The sequence below is a fragment of the Ctenopharyngodon idella genome, chromosome 7, assembly GCF_019924925.1.
Source record: "Ctenopharyngodon idella isolate HZGC_01 chromosome 7, HZGC01, whole genome shotgun sequence".
Lineage (NCBI taxonomy): Eukaryota > Metazoa > Chordata > Actinopteri > Cypriniformes > Xenocyprididae > Ctenopharyngodon > Ctenopharyngodon idella.
This window is the reverse complement of record NC_067226.1, coordinates 2,162,321-2,183,750: the sequence shown is the minus strand read 5'-3', so window position 1 is coordinate 2,183,750 and position 21,430 is coordinate 2,162,321. Positions and strand designations below refer to the sequence as shown.

General features: G+C 36.8%; 1 protein-coding gene across 1 annotated transcript in view; it reads right to left on the bottom strand.

Annotated features, from left to right (window-relative positions):
• LOC127515583 (DNA polymerase nu-like) overlaps window positions 1–21,430 on the bottom strand; it is a 48,106-nt gene that overhangs the window by 3,246 nt on the left and 23,430 nt on the right. The window contains exons 6-13 of the mRNA XM_051899407.1: window positions 16,801–16,858; window positions 15,949–16,026; window positions 10,145–10,256; window positions 9,297–9,379; window positions 1,769–1,879; window positions 1,614–1,689; window positions 633–700; window positions 51–112 (exon numbers count right to left, since the gene is read on the bottom strand). Coding sequence (XP_051755367.1) covers window positions 51–112; window positions 633–700; window positions 1,614–1,689; window positions 1,769–1,879; window positions 9,297–9,379; window positions 10,145–10,256; window positions 15,949–16,026; window positions 16,801–16,858 — 648 coding nt within the window. The remainder of the gene's footprint in view (window positions 1–50; window positions 113–632; window positions 701–1,613; window positions 1,690–1,768; window positions 1,880–9,296; window positions 9,380–10,144; window positions 10,257–15,948; window positions 16,027–16,800; window positions 16,859–21,430) is intronic.

Sequence of the window (21,430 nt, the reverse complement as noted above, 5' to 3'; positions counted from 1 at the left end):
CTAAGATAAATGATTGTCATTTAAATGAAGCTGTGTGGGTGTTCACTTACAGAGAGATTCACTCCCAAATTTGCAATGTGCTGAAGAGATTCCATGGTCTTCTTCACCAGCACTGTTCACCAACAAAAGATTCACAATATTTGAATGGAAATATCTTTTTGTCTCTAAACTAATTGATCTAGTTTAGTCCCATGTTATGTCACAAAAGATTTATTGATGGAATTTTCTGGGTAAAATTCAGTTATGCTCTTTTGACAGCATTTGCAGCTTAATGTCAATTACAACCAGGGTTATTAGAGTTAACTAAAACTATTTAATTTGACATTTTGGTTAAATTATTTGAAATAAGTACTAAAATTACTAACTGAAAAGTATAAGTAAAAATGGAAAATAAACAAACTGAAACTGAACTCAAACTAAAATTTAAATAAAAAACAAATTAATCTAAATTGTAATATTTAAATTAATTCAAATTATTAATAAAAACTATAATAGCAAATATTAAAATTTGACTGATTACCACAGAAAATAATTCAGAGATAATTTACTCAGAACTAGTTGAAATGAACTTGTATTTCACCCAGAATATTCCTTTCATGTTCATATAAAAGGACATGTGAGGTTTCCCTCACCAGCAATCTGGTCTAATTGTGAGATCTCCACTTCAAACAGCAGCTCATCATGGATTTGAGCCACCAGCCTAAAAAGATCAACACACACAGAAACTAGAACAAAACTATCAATCTTATCGTGGAGATATAAGGACCAGACCATGACCACCAAACCATGATGTGTTTAGTTTCTGGAATGTGATTCCAATATTACATTAGAAGTTTTAGTAATCTTATTGCTCTACATTGGTCTGGAAGCCATCTACTGTAGTCATACCATCTCCTAATACTCACTGAGAGGAATAGAAAGAGACTTGGAGGGAGGGGCGAGGAGATGCTAACAAAGATAAATGACTGTAATAAATAGAGCTGCACTGCAAGTTGAGTGATTCACAGACTAAGAGAGAAAAAGAGAATAATTGAGGGATATGTAGAAAGAGAAAGTAAAAATACCCATGGAGAAGAAAGAAAAAAAATATATAATTTATAAACATGTAATCTTAAAAATGTATTAGCATATGTATAAATTAGCATAAACCTAGATTAAGAAATGCTGCAAAATTGTTGTTCATTGTTAGTAAATGATGCCTAATGCATTAAAGGGATAGTTCACAAAAAAAGGGAAAATTCTGCCATTATTTACAAACCTTCATGTCGTTCTAAACCTGTATGACTTTCTGTCTTCTGTGGAACATAAAAGATACAGTATTTCTTAGTGTTTGTTTCATTCACACAATGGAGGTCATTGGTCACCAGAGTGGTTTGGTTACCAAACATTCTTCAGAGTATATTTTTTTATGTTCCACAGAAGAAAGTCATACAGGTCTGGAACAACTTGATGGTGAGTAAATGACAGCAGTTTTTAGGGGGAACAATCCTATTAACTAATTCAACTTTGATGTAAAATGTTACTACATTTCCCTAATACAAAATGTAAGACACACATGGGATTATAAGAGAGGGAGGGAGTGGAAAACTGGACGGATGAACGGATGGATGTACCTGGCAGTGTAAGAGGCAGAAGACACTTGGGAGCAGATTTTGATCATGGCCATTTTGACTAGGTCTGCAGCTGAGCCTGAAGGGTCACACAAAGTCATTGTGATGATAACAAATGCGACAAACATTACAAACACAAGTAGAAACACACACAATACCCTGTAGTACAAAGTTGACGGCCTGTCTCTCTGCTTGGTTTCGAAGGCTCCAGTCAGCAGAGTGAATGTGAGGGAGGGGACGGCGCCTTCCCATTATGGACTTCACAAAACCTAAGGCATCAATAAGAAAGAACATACACAACAACTTATACACTCTTTCAGCCTTATTATACTCAGTCACTCATTCACACACAGACTCTTTACGAATCACTCATGCCAGTGCATTCCGGGGTAAGGCAGACAATAGGTAAAGCTTTACGCATAAACCCCTGTTGGAAAAGAGTGAGGTCAGCCGGTGGACTCATTTGGAAAATCTTTTTCCCAGAAGCACAGAGACGCCAGGAGTTATGGGGCACAAAGAGAGACCACTGCATGTATATGTGTAACAGTATTCAGGAATGTGTGTGGCTCAGTGTGGGTGTGTCATATGTACAGACAACACTAATGACACATCACTGGAATGTGCTACTGTGTTTCTCTGCTATTGAGGATTATGAGCATGTGTGTTGTTTCTGGGTATTCGACTTTACTCAACCTCACATCATTCCAAACCTGTTTGACTTTCTTCTCTCTACTTAACACAAAAGACATTTTTCAAGAATGTTTTAACCATTTTGTCCATACAAAGAAAATTAAGTAGGGTCCAAAACAACCAGCAATTTTATGGCCGAAAAAAATATAAAATAAAATTAAAAATAAATAAATAAATAAAATATTTTGTGTTTCTTAAAAGAAAGTCAGTCGTACAGGCTTTGAAAACTATCCCTTTAAGACAGTATTTTTAAAATTAAAATTAAATCAATTTCATTGCATTAAATAAAATATAAACTAATATATAACAAAAACAATATTTGCAGTTTTAAAGGTGCAGTGTGTAAATTTTAGCAGCATCTAGCGGTGAGGTTGCGAACTGCAACTAACGGCGCACACCCCTTGCAACCCTCCCTTTCGGAGAAGCTACGGTGGCCGTCTGGCCGACATGTCATCGTCTGAGAGAGCAGAGAGTAGCTTGTGTGAAGCAATGAGGTTTCTTCTTACTTCTAACAAAGAATGGTCTCTGCTTCTAATAAACCAGACGATTACTACTACTGCTTCGTGCATATTCAACGTGGTGACGATACAAGCTGCCTCTAAAAACACCAACGATTTAGAACAACAACAACATAGTGATGAAACGCGCTCTGTAGTGTGTTTGTCCGTTTAGGGCTGCTGCCGGCGCATAATGGCGACTTAACATGGAGGGGGACCCGCGGTGTATGTAGATATAAATGGCTCATTCTAAGGTAATAAAAACATAACGGTTCATTATGTAAGGTCTTTATGTACCACTGAAAACATAGTTATGTATATTATATTGCTTTTTTGTCAATAGATCCTCCCAAATTTTACACATTGCACCTTTAACTAACTGGTGACCATTTTAGAGGATGTATGACATCAACTACCCTCAAATTCAGATGGGCATCCTATCAGGTCAGATTAACTACCATACTATTTGACAAGCAGAATGTGTTACATTTCTTTGAAAATAAATGTCATTTGGTTTGATATTTTGTTCATGCAATGACACGCATACATTTTTGTGTAGCTTAAAGGGACAGTTCACCCAAAATTAAAATTCTGTCATCATGCTAATCACAAAAAAAGATATTTTGAATAATGTTGGTAACCAAACTATTTTGGTGACCACTGACTTCCATTACATGGACAAACATTTAGTCATTTCTCAAAATATCTTCTTTCATGTTCGACAGAAGAAAGACACAGGTTTGGAACAACATGGGTGTGAGTAAATGATGACATAATAAGTTCCAAATACTTTTTGGGGACACTGTAGTTCAGGCCCTCAAAGCATGCATCAGCATGTAATATGTAATTCTACTTTTCACCTCTGAGAAAGGTCCTGTATCAGTCTTGTCTCTCTGACATTAAGCTACATAAAAGCAACTCTCTAAATCAAAAGACAGCACAGAAAGTCTCCCTGAACAGAAGATTAGATGCTATCACACTCTTACTGGAACACCCTGTTCTAGAACAGATTACTGAGAGAGAATGCTCAGTCTTTACAGCCTTTCTCCATTTCATTTTCTTGAATCTCTTTCCTCTCTCTCAAAACCTGATAAATTCCCCAGCAAAATGATAGCAGGTGTTTTGTTGCTGTGCAGGCATGTCAATACTTCCAGTATTGATTGTGTAATGAGTGCACTGGCTTGAACTTTCAGTCCTGGAACTTCAGTTTCACATTCTGAGGAGCCTGTTTGATGAGTAAAGGCCCATTCACACCAAGAACGATAACTATAACGATAACTATATATACCGTGCACACTAATACTCAATATTGTTCTGTTTATTATAAGAGTGCTGCAGTTTTGTCATCTGCCGCTTTAAATGCTCAAGTTCTTTAAAAGCAGGATGGATTCTGATTCTTCTCATCAGCTGGATAAATTGGTTATGAAAGTTATTCCAAATAAATAATTTCTCGGTGCTGTTATCGTTATAGTTGTGTTGTGGACTCTGCTATTCCTTGATATTTAGATAGAGTTTTTAGAATTACATATTTATCGTTCTTGGTGTGAACGGGTCTTAACTCTGAAAAATGAATGCTTCACTAATTTTCTAACCTATTTGTGAATCTACAGCATCCACTAAATGATCATTAGCCATTAGACCAGGAACAATAATAATAAATATATGTTTTGAATGATTCTGACTGATTTTCTGATTGAAGACAATTCAGTGAAATCTATGAAATGTTTGATAGCTGTCAGAGTCTCAGTAATTTTTAATTGGTAAGAGAGAATGCTTTATCTTCTAGTTCCCATAATATCTGACTCTCCTTCAAAATTTAGCTGATATTTCTTTCAAGGACAAGATGTGAAAGAAATCATTATTTATTCCATTGCCAGTTAAAATACTCTTAGTTAAAATACTCCATTGGTTGTTACTAGTAACCAGTTTAGATGAAGTAAACACAAAAGCACTGTTTCACTGTACTGTTCACAGTAGTAAGATAACTCTGTATATCAGACTCAATCTGATATTGCCTGACGAAGATGTAGTTACAAATCTAACACTGGCTTTCTCTTACCAAGTTGTATGCCATTACTACTGTATCATTATTTTTAGCTTTTAATCATTCATACTTAACTAATATTATGCTACCTTCTATTTAACTGCCTTGCATTTTTTTCTATTCTGCATTGGCATACAATGTATTATCATTTCTTATGCCAATACAGCACACCAAATATTTAAATTTCATATTTTATAATAATAGTAAATATGGCCAGTAAACTGGCTTCTGGATTTTTTTAAGCAACACAGATGAACATATATATAGAATATAATGGCAGCAGCAAACTTAACTGTGAGACACAGTAAGCGGAGTGGAAGAATGAGTGTGAGTGACTTTGTGTGAAGTTCACACAGTGGCATAAAAACCATGATGTGTGTAATATCTGTGAAAATGTGTCCTAACGGCAGCTCTAACCACACTGAACTGTGAAGTAAGTGAGTTTTATAAGTAAGTGTCAGATGCTGTGCTGCTCTGTCTAGTTTTTTCAGTTCTAATCTCCATTTATCACACACCGTGTTTGTGGCAGTGCTGAATGGTGTGCTGGATAAAGGCCGGCACCTCTCTGTACGTCTGTAGAAAAGAGTCCTGAAAACGGCTGGCCTCCTCTGCACTCACACCCAGAATACCAGATAACCGCTCTCTTCCTGTGTGCGATGATGCATGCAAGAAAGAGGGAGAGTGAGTCAGTGGACAATAGCATGAGAGCAGAAATATTCCAAGCTTAAAACAGTTCAAGGTGAGACAAAAAAAGACAAAATGAGGTGAGAACAGGCACAGAATGATTGGTGAGAAAAAAGGTTAAACCCACTCTCCTGATGTTGCTATGACGACAACTACCATGACAACAAATGTAACACAAAAAACATGAGAGCACTGACCTCTACTGATATTGTGTAATATGTGATATAACTTGTACACTACAGTTCAAAAGTTTTGGGGTCAATAAGATTATTATTATTATTATTTTTTTTTTAAATACAATATAAAAATACTTTTATTTAGCAAGGACGCATTAAATTGATCAAAAAAGACATTTATAATGTTACAAAATATTTCTGTTTCAAATAAATGTTGTTCTTTTAAACTTTCTATGATTTCTGAAGGGTCACGTGACACTGAAGACTGGAGTAATGATGCTGAAAATTCAGCTTTGCACAGTTGTAAATTAATTTTCAAAACATATTAAAATAGACAAGTTATTTAAAATTGTATTCATATTTTACAATATTACTGTTTTTTTTTTTGTTTTTTTAATCAAACATATTGCAGCTTCTTTCAAAAACACTAAAAAAATCTTACTGACCCCAAACTTTTGTACAGCAGTGTAAGTCTATGAGATTTTATTATCCACCAGGCAAAAATTGTAAGCCTGATGATCCACAGAATTTAAGGTATCATCATGCCTGCAGCACAAATAAGCTGTGCCATAGTTCAATACTCAGGTCTAATGGTTGGTTCAGATCTCTAACCCTAATTATAGTGTTAATAATAACAGTGATGCTTAACAAGCAGCACTAATAAACACCTAAGAAACACTGTATCATCAGAAGTAGGGTAGCTACTTGCATTACTCCAACCAATCAAAATGCAAAGAATTTGTCATCAGTCCAACTACAGTAACAACTAGCCGCATGACATGGTTGAAATCCATACTACTTGCTTTACGCACAGTGACCTGTTGAATAAAGTAGGACAGAGTTCATATACAAGCGAGACTCAGGCTCATTTTCATCTGACCTTCTGTCTGCCTGTAATTGAGATTATTTCTAGACAGAAGGAGAGAGATGAATATATCAAGCATGTGAGCAGGGAGATGAAGATGGCAAGAGGCACAAAGAAGTGATGAAGAGTGTGTATCGCTGTGCATTCTCACTAGTTGAGATCATTTGCTCTCTAGTGCCCCTCCTTATGCCTAATTACTGCAACCTCTCCACATCTAAATCATCCTTCTCTCTGGGATACTCAATAGTTAGCCTCTTATATTCTGACCCAGTTGAGTGTGTGTGTGCACCCCTCCCCCTCGCCTATGAGTGTGTCTGTTTGATTGTCTTCTATGCTACACCTCCTTTTAGTATTCGGTAACCATGGCAATCCGTCGCTTTCTGCAAGATTATCAACATATGCTGACACTGTGGCGCTCTCACCCCCTCTTCTCTCACTCACTTTCTACAAGCACTCAGTCACTCAATATTTCCGTCCTCAAGCTGTCTGTTTCTCGGTTTTCCTGAGATGACAGTATGGTAGAAATGACTATGTTTCACTCTGTCTCATCAAGCCTTGTGCTTTTGTAAGAGTGCAATAAGAGCTTTTTTCTGTATTCAGCAATTTAACGTTCACAAACACTTTTTGGTGAGGCACTTGTGAGACGCTGGACTAAAAAATATAAACGAGAGAAAAAAACAGATAGGTTCAAGCTGACCCAGTTAAAGTAAAGTGGAACAGTGACACCTCCTTTAGTCCCTCTCTCCCCTCCATACACACATAATAAGATTCTTCTCTAGGTTGTAGTCATGGAAGCCACATTCTAGGAGATCTCTCTTAGCAACCACTATGAACAATAAGCTCTCTGCACTTGACTTCTAGAGCAAAGCCCTTTAGTCTGGGTCACAACTTTTCTCTATATTTCTTCCTATCCATATCAATGTCTATCTCTTTTATTCTAAAAAAAAAAAAAAAAAAAAAAAAAAAAAAAATCAATTTATGTACCTCTGCTTTGCCTATGCCACAATCATTCCTGTCTGACAAAATACAGTTTATTTAAGTGAATTGTGTTTTACTCCATTAAATCCCCCCCCCACCCCCCAAATCCTTTATGCTATTTCTCATTTAAAGTTTCAAGCTTCCAAATTAAAAATCTTTCAAGTTTTTTTTTTTTTTTTTAAATGTACACTACCATTCAAATGTCTGGGGTCAATAAGATTTTTTTTTTTTTTTTAAAGAAACTTTCGTTTGCAAAGATGCATGCATTAAACGGTCAGGTCACCCAAAAATGAAATTTCTGTCGCTAATTACTCACCCTCATGTTGTTCCACACCCATAAGACCTTCGTTCATCTTCGCAACACAAATGAAGATATTTTTGATGAAATCCAAGAGGTATATGACTCGTCCATAGACAGCAATAAAATCAACACTTTCAAGGTCCAGAAAGACATTGTTAAAAGACATCGTTAAAACAGTCGACGTGACTGCAGTGGTTCAAACTTAATTTTATGAAGCGACGAGAATACTTTTTGTGCGCAAAAACAAATAAACAAAAGCAAAAACAAAAATAATGACTTTATTCAACATTTTCTCTTCACTGTCATTATCCTTATGCAGGTGACGCAGTAAGCACAGTGCAGCGCTTCCGTGTTTACTTCCGAATGCCAGCACAGTATTGGCCAAAGCTGCACACATGAGCACCATGACGCATGTGTGTGATGCTGACGCAGAAGCGTCAAATAATGATGAGTCGGCGTTCTAATGAGTCGGCGTTCTGACGTAGAACCTGGAAGTGCTGGATGTAAACAAAGTATGAGAATGACAAAGAAGAAAAGATACTGTTGAATGAAGTTGTTATTTTTGTTTTGTTTTTGCACACAAAAAGTATTCTCGTCGCTGTCTATGGACGAGTCATATACCTCTCGGATTTCACCAAAAATATCTTAATTTGTGTTTCAAAGATGAACGAAGGTCTTGCGGGTGTGGAATGACATGAGGGTGAGTAATTAATGACAGAATTTTCATTTTTGGGTTTAAACTGAACAAAAGTGACAGTAAAGACAAAAAATTACAAAAGATTTCTATTTCAAATAAATGTGTTCTTCGATGTTCTTTCAAACTTTTCACTCAAAGAATCCTGAAAAAAATTACTAAAATAGAAAAGTTATTTTTAACTGTAATAATATTTCACAATATTACTGTTTTACTGTATTTTTGATCAAATAAATGCAGCCCTGGTGAGCATAAAAAACATTTTAAAAAATTTATCGATTCCAAACAATGAACGTTAGAATAGTTCATTCAAAAATAAAATTCCTGTCATCATCTATTCATCTTCACATTGCTTGAAATGTAATTATTTCCTCGTCTGCTGCTTTCGAATTTACATCTTATGCTTCCAGAGAAGTGTTGCTAGTAATGAGCTTGAGACTGTGCACGTTCTTTAGTGCTATCAGTGCTGTCAGGGTGTGATTTTCTTGCAGCTCAATAGTAATTAGTAACATGGTATTTATGGCTCAAGGGAGTGCCCATGAGCAAAGATGGCAGCATGCAGGACTTCACAAGACTGCTTGCAACAGCCACTGAAGAGAAGGTGTGTGGTCGAAGTTAGCAAAAAAGCATAAATTGCTTACAGCACTTTTAAAGACAAGAGGTGCAATGAAAAATAAATTATGAATACTGAACCGTTCTGTACTTCCTATAGATTGAAGTAATGGTGTGCATGCATTATGGGTAACATAGTTCTTACCAGCTCCATAAACCACAGAGTAAACGATACGTTTGGCATGCTCTCTGTCCTCCAAACTCACTCTGTCCTCACTCACACCCTTCCTAAAGACAGAAACATAGACAGAGACATTTATGTAATGAAAGTGCCAGCAGTGCTGGTATGCTGGAGGCATCAGTGTTTGTGACAGGAAATCAGAGGCTGCCAGCAGATGTCTTACTGCATTAGAGCAGCAGCTAGTGTTGGGTCAGCACTCAGACTTTATAATATCAAAATCTCAGCTCTTTGTGGTAAGCAACACACATACATAAAAGAAGGAATACGCTAACAGAAATCCTGAGTGAGTTACAGTGTGGGGGCACATATCCTCACACACACACACACACACACACACACACACACACACACACACACACACACACAGGGACCATGTCAGCAATCACATCACACTTTGTCTGGACAGGCCTGTCACCGTGTGCTACGGTAACCGTGGAGATGTGAGCATCAGACTGATCGGTTCTCATCTCTCTCAATTTCTTCTCTGTCTTGCTCTCTGTCTGGTTCACTGCACACAGCCGCAGGGTGAAACACACAGACTGGTACTGCAGGACTCTTTGCCCTCTTGTCAGCCTGTTTATTACCCTTCATGTGTGAGACAAATGGAACATCTAGCATTCTTTAAACACTTTTTGCTTGACTCTCTGTGACCTCCTAAACCTATTACCCAAAGTATGAACATTATAATAATGATTATTATAATAATCAAAATGAGAGAAAAAAAGCAAATATGTGTTCTGTATATGGTGTTGGGATAGTGACAGTCATACTGTGTGTATATGGTGTGACACTCTTATGGTGTGTGTACCCACCACTGGGCCGCCAGCATGGTGAATGCATCTGCTTCAGGGTTCTGAAAGATTCTCAGTAGCTGTGGGTCAGCTGACAGATGAGCCAAGAGACGCAACTCCACCTGACAGAAATCTAAAAAGACATAGAGACAGATGTAATAATGACCTCCTTCTAATTGAATCTTCAACCACACCACATTTTCATAACTCTCCTTCCTATAACAAGAAAAAGGGGGAGAAGATGGCAGTAAATGGTGTGTGTTGGCATCTCTCCCATCAGTATCAGTATGAACAGTAATGCACCCATCAGCTTCTCTGTCAGATAAAAGAGAATATTAGAGAGGATAAGTTCACATTGCAATACTGCAATTCAGACTGTGTGTGTGTGTGTGTGTGTGTGTGTGTGTGTGTATGTATGTGTGTGTGTGTGTGTGAGTGTGTGTGTGTGTGTGTGTGTGTGTGAGAGAGAGAGAGAGAACAAGAAGTTAACAAGAAATAAGAAGAATGACGAGGTACAGACTCAGGAATAACATGCTGACTGTAGAGATGTGCAAATACAGAGATAACTGGCTGCCCAGAGAGAGCCACATCTGCCCGTACTGTGACCAGGGAGAAGTGGAAACAGAGCAACACTTCCTCACCAGCTTCCCTAACTATGAGGAAATCAGAAAGACATTTTATCCAAAATGTGAAATACTTTGCCCTAACTTCATAAAATTAAACAATAAAACACAAATTCAACATTTGTTGAATACATTGCAAGATACATTGATGCCTGTCACAAAAAGAGGAATTCGACTAATCAGTAATGCGCTCACACACACTCACATAAACACACAAGCACGCAGACTCACGCACATACACACTGAATTCTAAATTGTTCATAGAATTCTAAAATGTTGATTGATTGTTCTGCTTTTTATGTGTGTATATGTTTTTTGATTCACTGCAAAAATTAGAAATGAATAGACACTTTGAATCTGAATGAAAGAGAGAGAGAGAGAGAGAGAGAGAGAGAAAGCAAACCCCCAAATAATGCCTGCAGAGCAGAATTAGGATTGTACCCACTTATAATCACAGTTCAAAAAAGGGCCATTCAATTCCATACCCACCTAAAAAATAGTAATAAATAGACCCTCCATCACAAAGCCCTGAACTACCAAGAGCTGACACCAGAAAGAAACGCCCTCAGCCAACTGGTCTTAGAGCTGACCACACAAACCAAAACATGTCTGACTGAAAATAAAAACTTAGCCAGACCAAACCAAATAATCAAAACACAAAAAGAAAAATACCTAAAACATTGGACAGATGCAACAGCCCTACAAAGTAAATTTGAATGCTATTTGGCCCTAAATAGAGAATATGAATCGGCAGGATACCTGAGTACAGTGAGCGACCCTAAACTGAGAAAAGTCCTGAGCATGTACAGACTTAGTGAACACAATCTCACCATAGAGACAGGCAGACCTGGCTACCAAAGGAAGACCGGCTGTGTCCCAACTGCACAGGAAATGAAGTGGAAACAGAACTGCACTTTCTGACATCCTGCCCTAAATATGCACAAATTAGGGACACTTTCTATTCCCATTTCACAACTCACCACAAAGACTTCCATCAGAAACCAAATATGGACAAACTCCCATACCTGCTAGGAGAAAGCCCAGCATGCTCAAACCTGGCGGCCAGGTATGTGAGGTCCTGTCACTACGAAAGAGCCTCCAGCGAGACAGAACTACCAGCACACTCACTATATGCCTAGAGATACTTCTATAAATATTATAAGATTGCAATTTTTGTTTTTTATTGCTATTTTATTGCTAGATTTTTTTCTTCATTATTATTATTTTATTTATTTATTTTTACTGTACAGTGTTATTAATGCTTTGGCAATGTAAAGATCTCTTTCACCATGCCAATAAAGCTATCTGAATCTTGAATCTTGAGAGAGAGAGAGAGAGAGAGAGAGAGAAAGAGAGAGAGACAGAGAGAGTTAACATATATACAATATGTATGTGTTTTTTTTTTAATCTATACCTGTATAACTTGTTACATGTTTATTGCTTTGGCAACATTGTGCCATCCCACAGTCATGCCAATAAATCTCAATTGAATTGAATTGAATTGAGAGAGAGAGAGAGAGTGAGAGAGTGTGTGTGTGTGTGTGTGTGTGTGTGTGTGTGAGAGAGAGAGAGAGAGAGTGAGAGAGTGTGTGTGTGTGTGTGTGTGTGTGTGTGTGTGAGAGAGAGAGAGAGAGAGAGAGAGAGAGAGAGACAGAGAGTGTGTGTGTTTATACTAAAGTGACTGCCAGAGCAGCACTGACTTACCCTCACACACACCAACACTGGCACCCAACACAGTCCCATATCCTGTTTTTGGACTGAAATAAACTATGTGCCCTGTATCAGTATTTGATTGTAGTATGAGAGTCAAATGGCATTATATAATGTCAGCTCATATTCTATAGTCCTTTCTTTATAAATTGAGTCTAATAAGGCCTCAATAATTAAACCTGAAATCCTGCCTAATCAGGCTTTGAGGCAGTATATGTATCTTTTTTCTTTTGATGGATAGAATAATAAAGTGAATATTATGAATTTAAATGACAGTATAAACTTCAACCACTGAGACATTTGAAGTTTTTTTTTTTTTTTTTTTTACGTAAACCAGCTAAATAAGATGTTTGATGCTTCAATGAGGACTAGATGGCAACTTTGGATAACACTACATCAAACTTTATTCTTTAAATGAGCCATGGTCAACCTTTTCCAGTGACACAATGTCTAAAAACAAAATAACAACAATTTAAGTAAAGATTAATCTAATATGCCTTAAGTACAGATGCATATCACAATAACTTAATTCCATTTAAAGCTACTTAGGGAAGTTTGCCAGATTAGGGCTATTCCTGTACCAACTTCCGGTTTTTATTAGCAGTTTATTAAATGCTAATGTCCTCGTGTCAGGATATCTTTTTATTTCAATTCCCAGAATGATGACAATGAAGGTTGCAGATTAGAATGTGCATGTACTGTGACACATGAAATCAACACATGAAACTCCATGCTCACAGAACAGTTAAAAGCAACAATATATATACTTATAAGCAAATGTTGACTTATTGATTTAGAATTACTGTTATATCTTGTGCATTTCTAATTAAAACCTCACTTATCAACCATGGAACAAACTAGAATTTTATACTAATTTTTATACAAAATTTTGATAATGTGATTGGACCTTTAAGATGTTCTGGGTGGTTACTTACAGGTCTCAAGTCTCTATGATATTCTGGTCTCTACATATAGCTAGCTCTTGTTTTTATGCATTTTTCCACCAGATCGACTGAAAAAAAAAAATCAATAAGTGTTGCAAGATGAGTTATGTGTTAAGGTTTAAAATTAGGAAAACATAAGTATATATAAGTTTCATTTTTTAGTTTAAAATAAGGTTTAAAATTATCAAAATTTTTGAAAAGCCCTAACCTTAAATATGAGCAAAAGGCATCACTATTAGCAAGCACTAATATTCATAGTTTTCTTATGCCCTTTTAGTGCCAGATTGTTGTCTGTGGTCCAAAACTAAATATCTAGGCATAAGAGCAGGTTTCTTTTACTCTGAGCCAGCTAAATTAAGATCTAACACAGAACATATTAAAGAGCAGTGGCTCTATTAAGACGAGTCTGGTCTTAATGCAAAAATAGTCCCACATTAATTTATAAATGAAAAGATGGTCTAAACATAGACATTCAAAATCAATAGCTTCATAAGCAGTGTGCTCAGATACCAGATAGATGTTTCCCTGTTCAAGCTCATTGTATGATTGACTTGACTAGACATGCAATTGATCTGAACTAAACAAAATACAACCAGTGTTTTTTTTTATTTTTTATTTATATACTATTATAGTATATATTTATATACTATTTATTTATTATTTTAATTAGCTTTTATTTTTTGCTTTATTTAAATTTTAGTAATTTTGTTTTGTTTTAATCATTTTTATATGTTATTGTTTTTAATATTTATATTTAGCTTTAATTTTTTTTTTTATTTCAGTTTTAGTTTTAGTAATTTTAGCACTTTTAGCAACTTCAAACTTATTTTATTTCATTACTTGCCAAGGCAACATTTCTAATTGTCATTTAAGTTTTCGTTTTTCATCTAATATTTATTTCATTTTATTTCAATTAACGAAAACAAGTTAATAGTTCCAATTAACAATAAAAAAACTGAATATAACCAACAAATATATGAATCTATAAAAACAAGTCTATACCCTTTATTTCTATATTACGCAGGCTAAAATGTAAAAATTAAACAAATGTAAAAATGTTAGTGAAATGCTCCATGCTTCAGACAGTTAAGCTTTAGTTCTTATATGGGAGATTCAGATTTGAATCCATCCTCTCCTCTTTATCTCGTCAATACTTTTCTATCTCTTCTCATTACCAAAGACTATAGACATAGAAAGACAGTTCACTCTTATAACTTGTCAATGGGAGAAACTGCAACGTGCAATATTGTGGAATACGTCCCACCTTTCAAGTAAATGAGCCAATCGCTGAGCCCATAGAAACCTGAGACTCACGCTTATGACTGCACATGCGTATTGGCTCATTAGCCTGAAAAATAAGATTTCTAATGCTATTTGAGCGTAAGAAACAACATTTATGGGACAGTTTATGTCAGATTTTGTTGTGATTTGAAATATGTTATTTAATTGTGAGTTCGCCAAGCGGTTTTTGAGATTTCAGGACTTGGTCTTGGATGCCCGAAATAGCTGCCCAGAGGCGTTGCAAATATGGCCGCCAAGTGAACAGACTTTCCTTGAAAGGGACTTTACTTCATACTAAAAAAAGGGGAAAAAACCCTTCAAAAATGTTGTGGCATTATCTAGTTCATTGTTTGATGTACCTCTCTCCTCAGGAAGCGGAAAGAGGGCTTCCAGGAAAACATATTTATTGAAAGGTGGTATTGACTGATGAAGCTGTTAAGAAAAAGGTTGCAAGGCCTTTTGAGAATGATGGTTTTAGTTAAAAAGGACCCGATATGAAAGGATAAAGTGAAGTATTATTATCTGATCTGAAGGCTCAGTGGAGAGTTCAGGAGAGATGCAGGGGATAAAATAGAGGGAGTTCAGTCTGTGCTATAGAGGCCACCAGACAAACAGGGAACGAGGGATGACTTTGTCCTCATTCTAGCCTCTCTCTCTGTTCTCCTTCTGGAAACAGCCAGCACAATGTACGATTGGATGTGACAAGGCCACCACAGGGACAGGAACTCACACTGCTACTGAACCAGCCCCCCATGCGCACACACACACACATACATACACCAAATATGCATATGTCAGCAAACATAAAATAAAATGAATGAGTCCTCCCTGAGGCTCAAAAATATCAAAATAAAAGCCAATTGAGTGATCTCACATCACTCCCCTGTGTCCCTATCTCCCTCTTATACACATGCAGTGTTTAAGGGGTTTTGTGTAACTTTGTTGTCTGGCCAACAGATGAGATTGTGGGCCAGAACAGGCTGTTTCCAAGGTTGTGAGTATGCTATTGCCATAGGGGTCTGAAGGCTGGCCTCTTCTGCTGCAGGTTACACTGTCCTTGCTGTGACACCGTTATGTAACAACACACTGACACACCTCACACACACTCAGTGCTGTCAGAACAAACAAACACATACCCAGACGTACAAGTACTTGTCCTAAAAACACCACTGTTGCGGTGCACATCACAGCACAGACATTTACAAAGAAAATAACACATCAACTAGAGGCTTTGAAAAGAGCGGTTTTGCTTTTTAGAGACACTCACCTGCAGAGAGGAAGGTCCAACCTTCTCGTGGAATGAACATGGCACGCGGGTGCACAGTCACTACGTCAGGGTTTTTTCCTATACACACAACGACAATAAACACATCAGTTAAAACACATAATAATACAAATGAGTCAGACTTCTTAACACAATATAGTATCGTATAGTATAGTATCAAAGTATTTCTGTTTAAAACCTTGTGACTGAAACATAATAAATACAAATTAAGCTCCAAAATCACATAAAGCAATGTAATCAGGGATGCCTGATATAGTACATGGATATAATTATCAGGTGATATAACTTGTCCTATATTTACATTTAGATTACCTTTTCCATTATCTAACACTGACTTAATATTAATTATTAAAAACACTACTAAATGAATAACACTGTTAAATGTAGTCTTTAGCAAATCCCAAAATGAATATCTTTTTTCATACTGTGCATTATAATGCTGTGGTGCCTAAATTCACGTGTAGCAATTAAAACGATTTTAGTTTGTGTTTTACTTTTTAATTTCGTAAATCAAATAGGAAAGAATTTTAATGTAATATCGTCCATTAATCCGAGTCACTGATAAGTGCTGAAAAGGTCCATATAAAGGACATGAACAGAGTGAAGCAGTGCAGACGAAGGTGATGGTGCTAAAAAGGAGAAGTGAGGAGCAAAGGAAAGATGAATGAAGCTCTAGGTATATGATTTTACAGTATATATGTAAAAGAGCACGTTCATGGCAACAACTAGTCTGACAGAAAAAAAAAAAGGCAGTTGGGTGAAATACGACGTGTGAAGGTGTGAAAGTATTTATTTCTAAAAATTTCTTTTTGCCTGATTACACACATACTTTACCTTGGATGTACTGTTTCTTAGAGATCTGCAGTGACTGCTTCGGAAGAGCTTGAAAATTCTGTAGGAGGAGGAAAGAACCAGTTATTATTCATTTGAAAGCATCTGATTCAGTCACCCTGAAAAGCACAGCACAGTGCCTCTCACTTCCAATACCACAACACAAAGACTAGGTTAAATTTAGCCCTGGCTTTAACAGATATGCAGACTTCACAGAGCTTACAAAATGCCAAATGGGGCCGCTATGGCACGATGCAGCATTGTCTTTCCAATCAGTAAATGAATGAGATTGGCCTCTTACTTGGGTTTTAAATTAATTTTAAACTGTCTCTGGGAAGGAATGTTAAATATGCTTTGCCCTCTATCAGTCTACTGAGGGATAAAAGACACTAATGAGATGAGGAAAATAAAGTATTAATCTGGTAAAGTCATGATAGCTTTTTGAACATGAGATCTAAACTGTTTGGCTGACAGATGGTCTCCAGACTCTGGATCTGAAACCGACCCCTGGCCTCATGCTCTTAAAACAGAGGGGTGTCATGAGTAGTCAGTAGTAAAACCATCATTAGTCCCACTTTTCCTCTGGAGGACAGAACTAGTGTAGACAATTTTCATCTTTAAAGAACAAATTAAGCTTTCAGGATCTAGGAAAAGTGTGTGTGTGAGGCAGACACAATGATGCACAGAGAAAGAACATGCCAAAGGGAAATGATGGGATGCACAAATGTGTGTGAGAGAGTCTGCAGGTAAAAGGTTTCAGTCTGTTTTTATCTGAATGAAAGGAGAGTGCTGATAGGAAGGTCAGTTCTTCTTTCCTCCCAGTGCTTTTTTCAGTGGTAAATCTACAAACGCTGAGAGGGAAGAGATATACAGCTTCAAGGCCAGTCACACACACAGACACACACAGAGACACTCCCATCTTTCTCATACAAACACAAAGTGGCACCATCTCACTTTAACCGTGCAGTCATGTGTGTCTTGAATTTGAAGTATTTGAATTACTGAAAGACATTCAAAATGCTTCCTGCATCAAACACCTTTTGATTGTCTTAACTCTGAAATGTGAACAGGAACATAATGCTAGATTAGCGTTCTTACCCTCACATGATTGACTGGCCCATGTCTACATCTCAATTAGAACTGCAGTAATCATGATACGATCCCGTCCTAAGATCAGCATTGTGCTGTGGTTTTAGCATGTGTGTAGGAACGATACGAGCTGATCTCAGGTTATTGTGTGCAGTAAATCTGTTGTCTGGGTGTGATAGATGCTGGTAGTCTGGGAGAGAGGAAGAGCTTTTAATAGCAGCTGAGGCTCTCTGCTTCTGTTTGAATAGCTCTATTGATCTACAGTAATTTAATACAGATAGAAGGTGGAGAGAGAGAGAGAGATAGAGAGGTAGAGAGTCTCTGTGCATGAGAGAGAGGGAGGAGAAATGATTCCTTTCTTGTTTATACAGTAATTATTCGTAATATTACTACTACATGGCTCTCTGGAATACATGATTCTGATTGGACAACTGCAGCATTGCAGAGTCAAATGCTTTTGTATAAAGACTTATAATTAAGCAGTCAATTCAATATTTTTGTCCATTTGTTCATTTATTTGGTATGTAGCCATGTAATAAGATGGATTATCAAATAGTTCATCGTTCATTTGCTTAAACTAAACCAATGCTTTGCAATACCAGACTTTATCTATACAAATCTATTTATTTTCAATTATTAGGTGTTATTCCTTATTTATTTGAGACAATTCAGCATAACTATAGTCTGATCATATAGACAGTGAAACATTGAGAAATACTGATTGGATGCATAAACTCAAAGATTGGGAGAAAGAGAGAAACAGAGAATGAGTAAAAGACGCAGAGGATGGAGCACAGTGGTATTGATCTGAGGATCAGGCTGGACTCAGTGCTTCACTCTGACTCTAATCCGGCTTAATCTGGACAAGAAAATGCCGCTTACCATGCTTTTCTCACACAAACACACACAAGGGCACATTAACACTCATACACACACACTGGCACTGAAGACACATTTTTGAAAGTCAAGGCTTGAGAGCGATCTTCTTTGTATACTTTGTACTCTCTGTAACTCATTCTTTCTTCCCACTTTCTCTCTCTGTTCAGTTCTCTCGCTCCCTTACACACATTCTTGACTCTCATGGCAGCTGATTTTGCTGAGGTAGTGGAATTAAGACTGAAGCACACACCACTGCTCATCCATAGCTCAGCTGCTCAATTATTCAACAGAGAGAGAGGGAGAGAGGGCAAAAGAAGTGGAGAACAAGAAAAAGGGAGGGGATGGGGGTTAAATGAAGAGTAAAACAGAGTGTGTGTGTGTATGGGTGTTGGAGTTGTCACTTCAAACAGCAAAATTCATGAATGCTCAACAGCAATCCTTAAAGTCACAATGAAATTATAATGGACAATTTCTATTTTTTATGGAATACAAGTAAAAATCTTTTTAGTATATTTGATAAAAAATATTTCAGGTCAGGTCGTGGTTCATGCGTCTTTTTGTGGTAAAATCGTTACTGATTTTTATGAAGTAAATATATTTTGTTAGTAATATTTCAAGATAATATTTCACTTACTGGACAGAAGCAACTCAGGTTTACTTGACAACCTATATATATGTCATTGTTTAGAATGTGAGTTTCAAGCTACATCAGGATTTTGAGGAAGATTTTCTTTTTAATTTGTACTCTCAATCATCATTTTATCATTTTATTTATTACATACCATCTTAAGACATTATTGGGAGATGTAGAGTGACAACTAATAGTTATATGCATTATATTCAAGTAGTCTGCCATAGTGCTATAAAGATCTCATTGATTTACAATACGAGCTATCAGAATTTCATCTTACTTTTTGGTCAAATTAATATCTGCAACTGAATCAAATTGCATATAGTTTTGCTCATTTTGGGCTTTGAATAAAACTGAGGTGTTTTTTTCTGCTTGAGTATAATTGTAATCCTATATCGTACTATATGAACCATGAAAACATTAAATATATTAATCATATCAAATATGATACTTTTTTGTCTAAATGTTCAATAAACGTTTCCATTAAAAAAATAGACTTTTCTTATATGTCAGGCTTTACAGGGTTAAAACTGTCTAAAATTGAGCTGAGAGCTACACTCTTGATAGCCGAAAAGAATGATTAAATTAGCAAAAAAAAAAAAAAAAGTATATGTAAAGATTACATCATTATGTGCAGACCTTTGTGAATGACAGTGGTTCAGAATGCAGTATGTTTAAGCAGGGTCTATCTCTGAGAAAGTATGAGCTAAGGGTTGGTTGATCTGTCAGATCTGCCTGCTCAGCTGGATGAACAAGCATCACTAGGGGCGTGATACTAATAGTTCTGACAGCAGGGAGCAATCGGCCCAACCCTCAGAGTCAATACCCTACACGATACGAGCAACCTGCAGAGCGCACTGCAATATGCACAGCCTCAGTGGTGCAACAAACCCACCCACTGCTCTTCTCTGTTTCAATATCACCCCCAGCATAGGACTTCCCTTCATTTAAATCCTCATCTCTCACACACACAGAGTGCTGGCACTGCAGGACCGTTGCCAGGGTGACAGAAGGCTGGTCTCCACCCTGCAGGCCTCTCCCCTCCTCAACATATGCTGCACCAGTATTAACACACACACACACACATACAGTGATAGTCAATAAGATGTGGACTCTCGCTTTCTCACGGTAACAGAGGTGGTAATAGTCTATGGCTCACTGCAAACACACACATACACACACTGTCTCTCGCATCTGCCTGTTTAGACAGATTTTACATATTTTCATTCTTTCTCTCTGTCAGTCATCACATTGGCTTTGGATTACAGTACGCCATACTGAGTCCAGTCCCAGTGTGGGGTTGGGTGACGACGTTGGCATCACCCTGGTTACAAAGACAGATGACAAGGCAAAAAAACACACACACACAAAAAAAACATGCAGCTTGGGTCAGCTCCTTCTGTTACTGCTGACACACACACACGCGCACACAATCAATACGCATCACTCACACAGACACCGCCCTTCAGTTCCCTGGAGCTATTGAGTCAGGGTCTCTTTAATTATGAGAGTAGTTGAGGAAGCAGGAGAAAGTGTGCGTTTGATTGTAACTATCACATGGGCCTGAATTTATGTATGTTGAGTGTGCATGAAAATTTGTAACTGTACTCTGAATGTGTTTGATGAGTGGAAGTAACAGTCTCACATATCTTCACTGATGCAACGTTCAATCAAAACAGTAATTTCCCTCAGGACAGTTGATTGGTTTAAATGCAAAATGTTGCAATGAGTTTTAAAATGCAGTAATACGTTCCAAATATAAATATTAGCTAATGTATTAGGCATCATTAACTAACATTGAACAATAATTTTTATACCATTTATTAATTAGGTTAATTTATAGAAATACTGTACCATTCAAAAGTTTGGGCTGCATTTATTTGATCAAAAATAGAGTAAAACAGTAATATTGTGAAATATTAATACAACTGAAATTAACTGTTGTCTATTTTAATATATTTATTCCCGTTTTCAGTGTCACGTGATCCTTCTGATATGCTGATTTGGTACTCAAGAAACATTTATTATTATTAT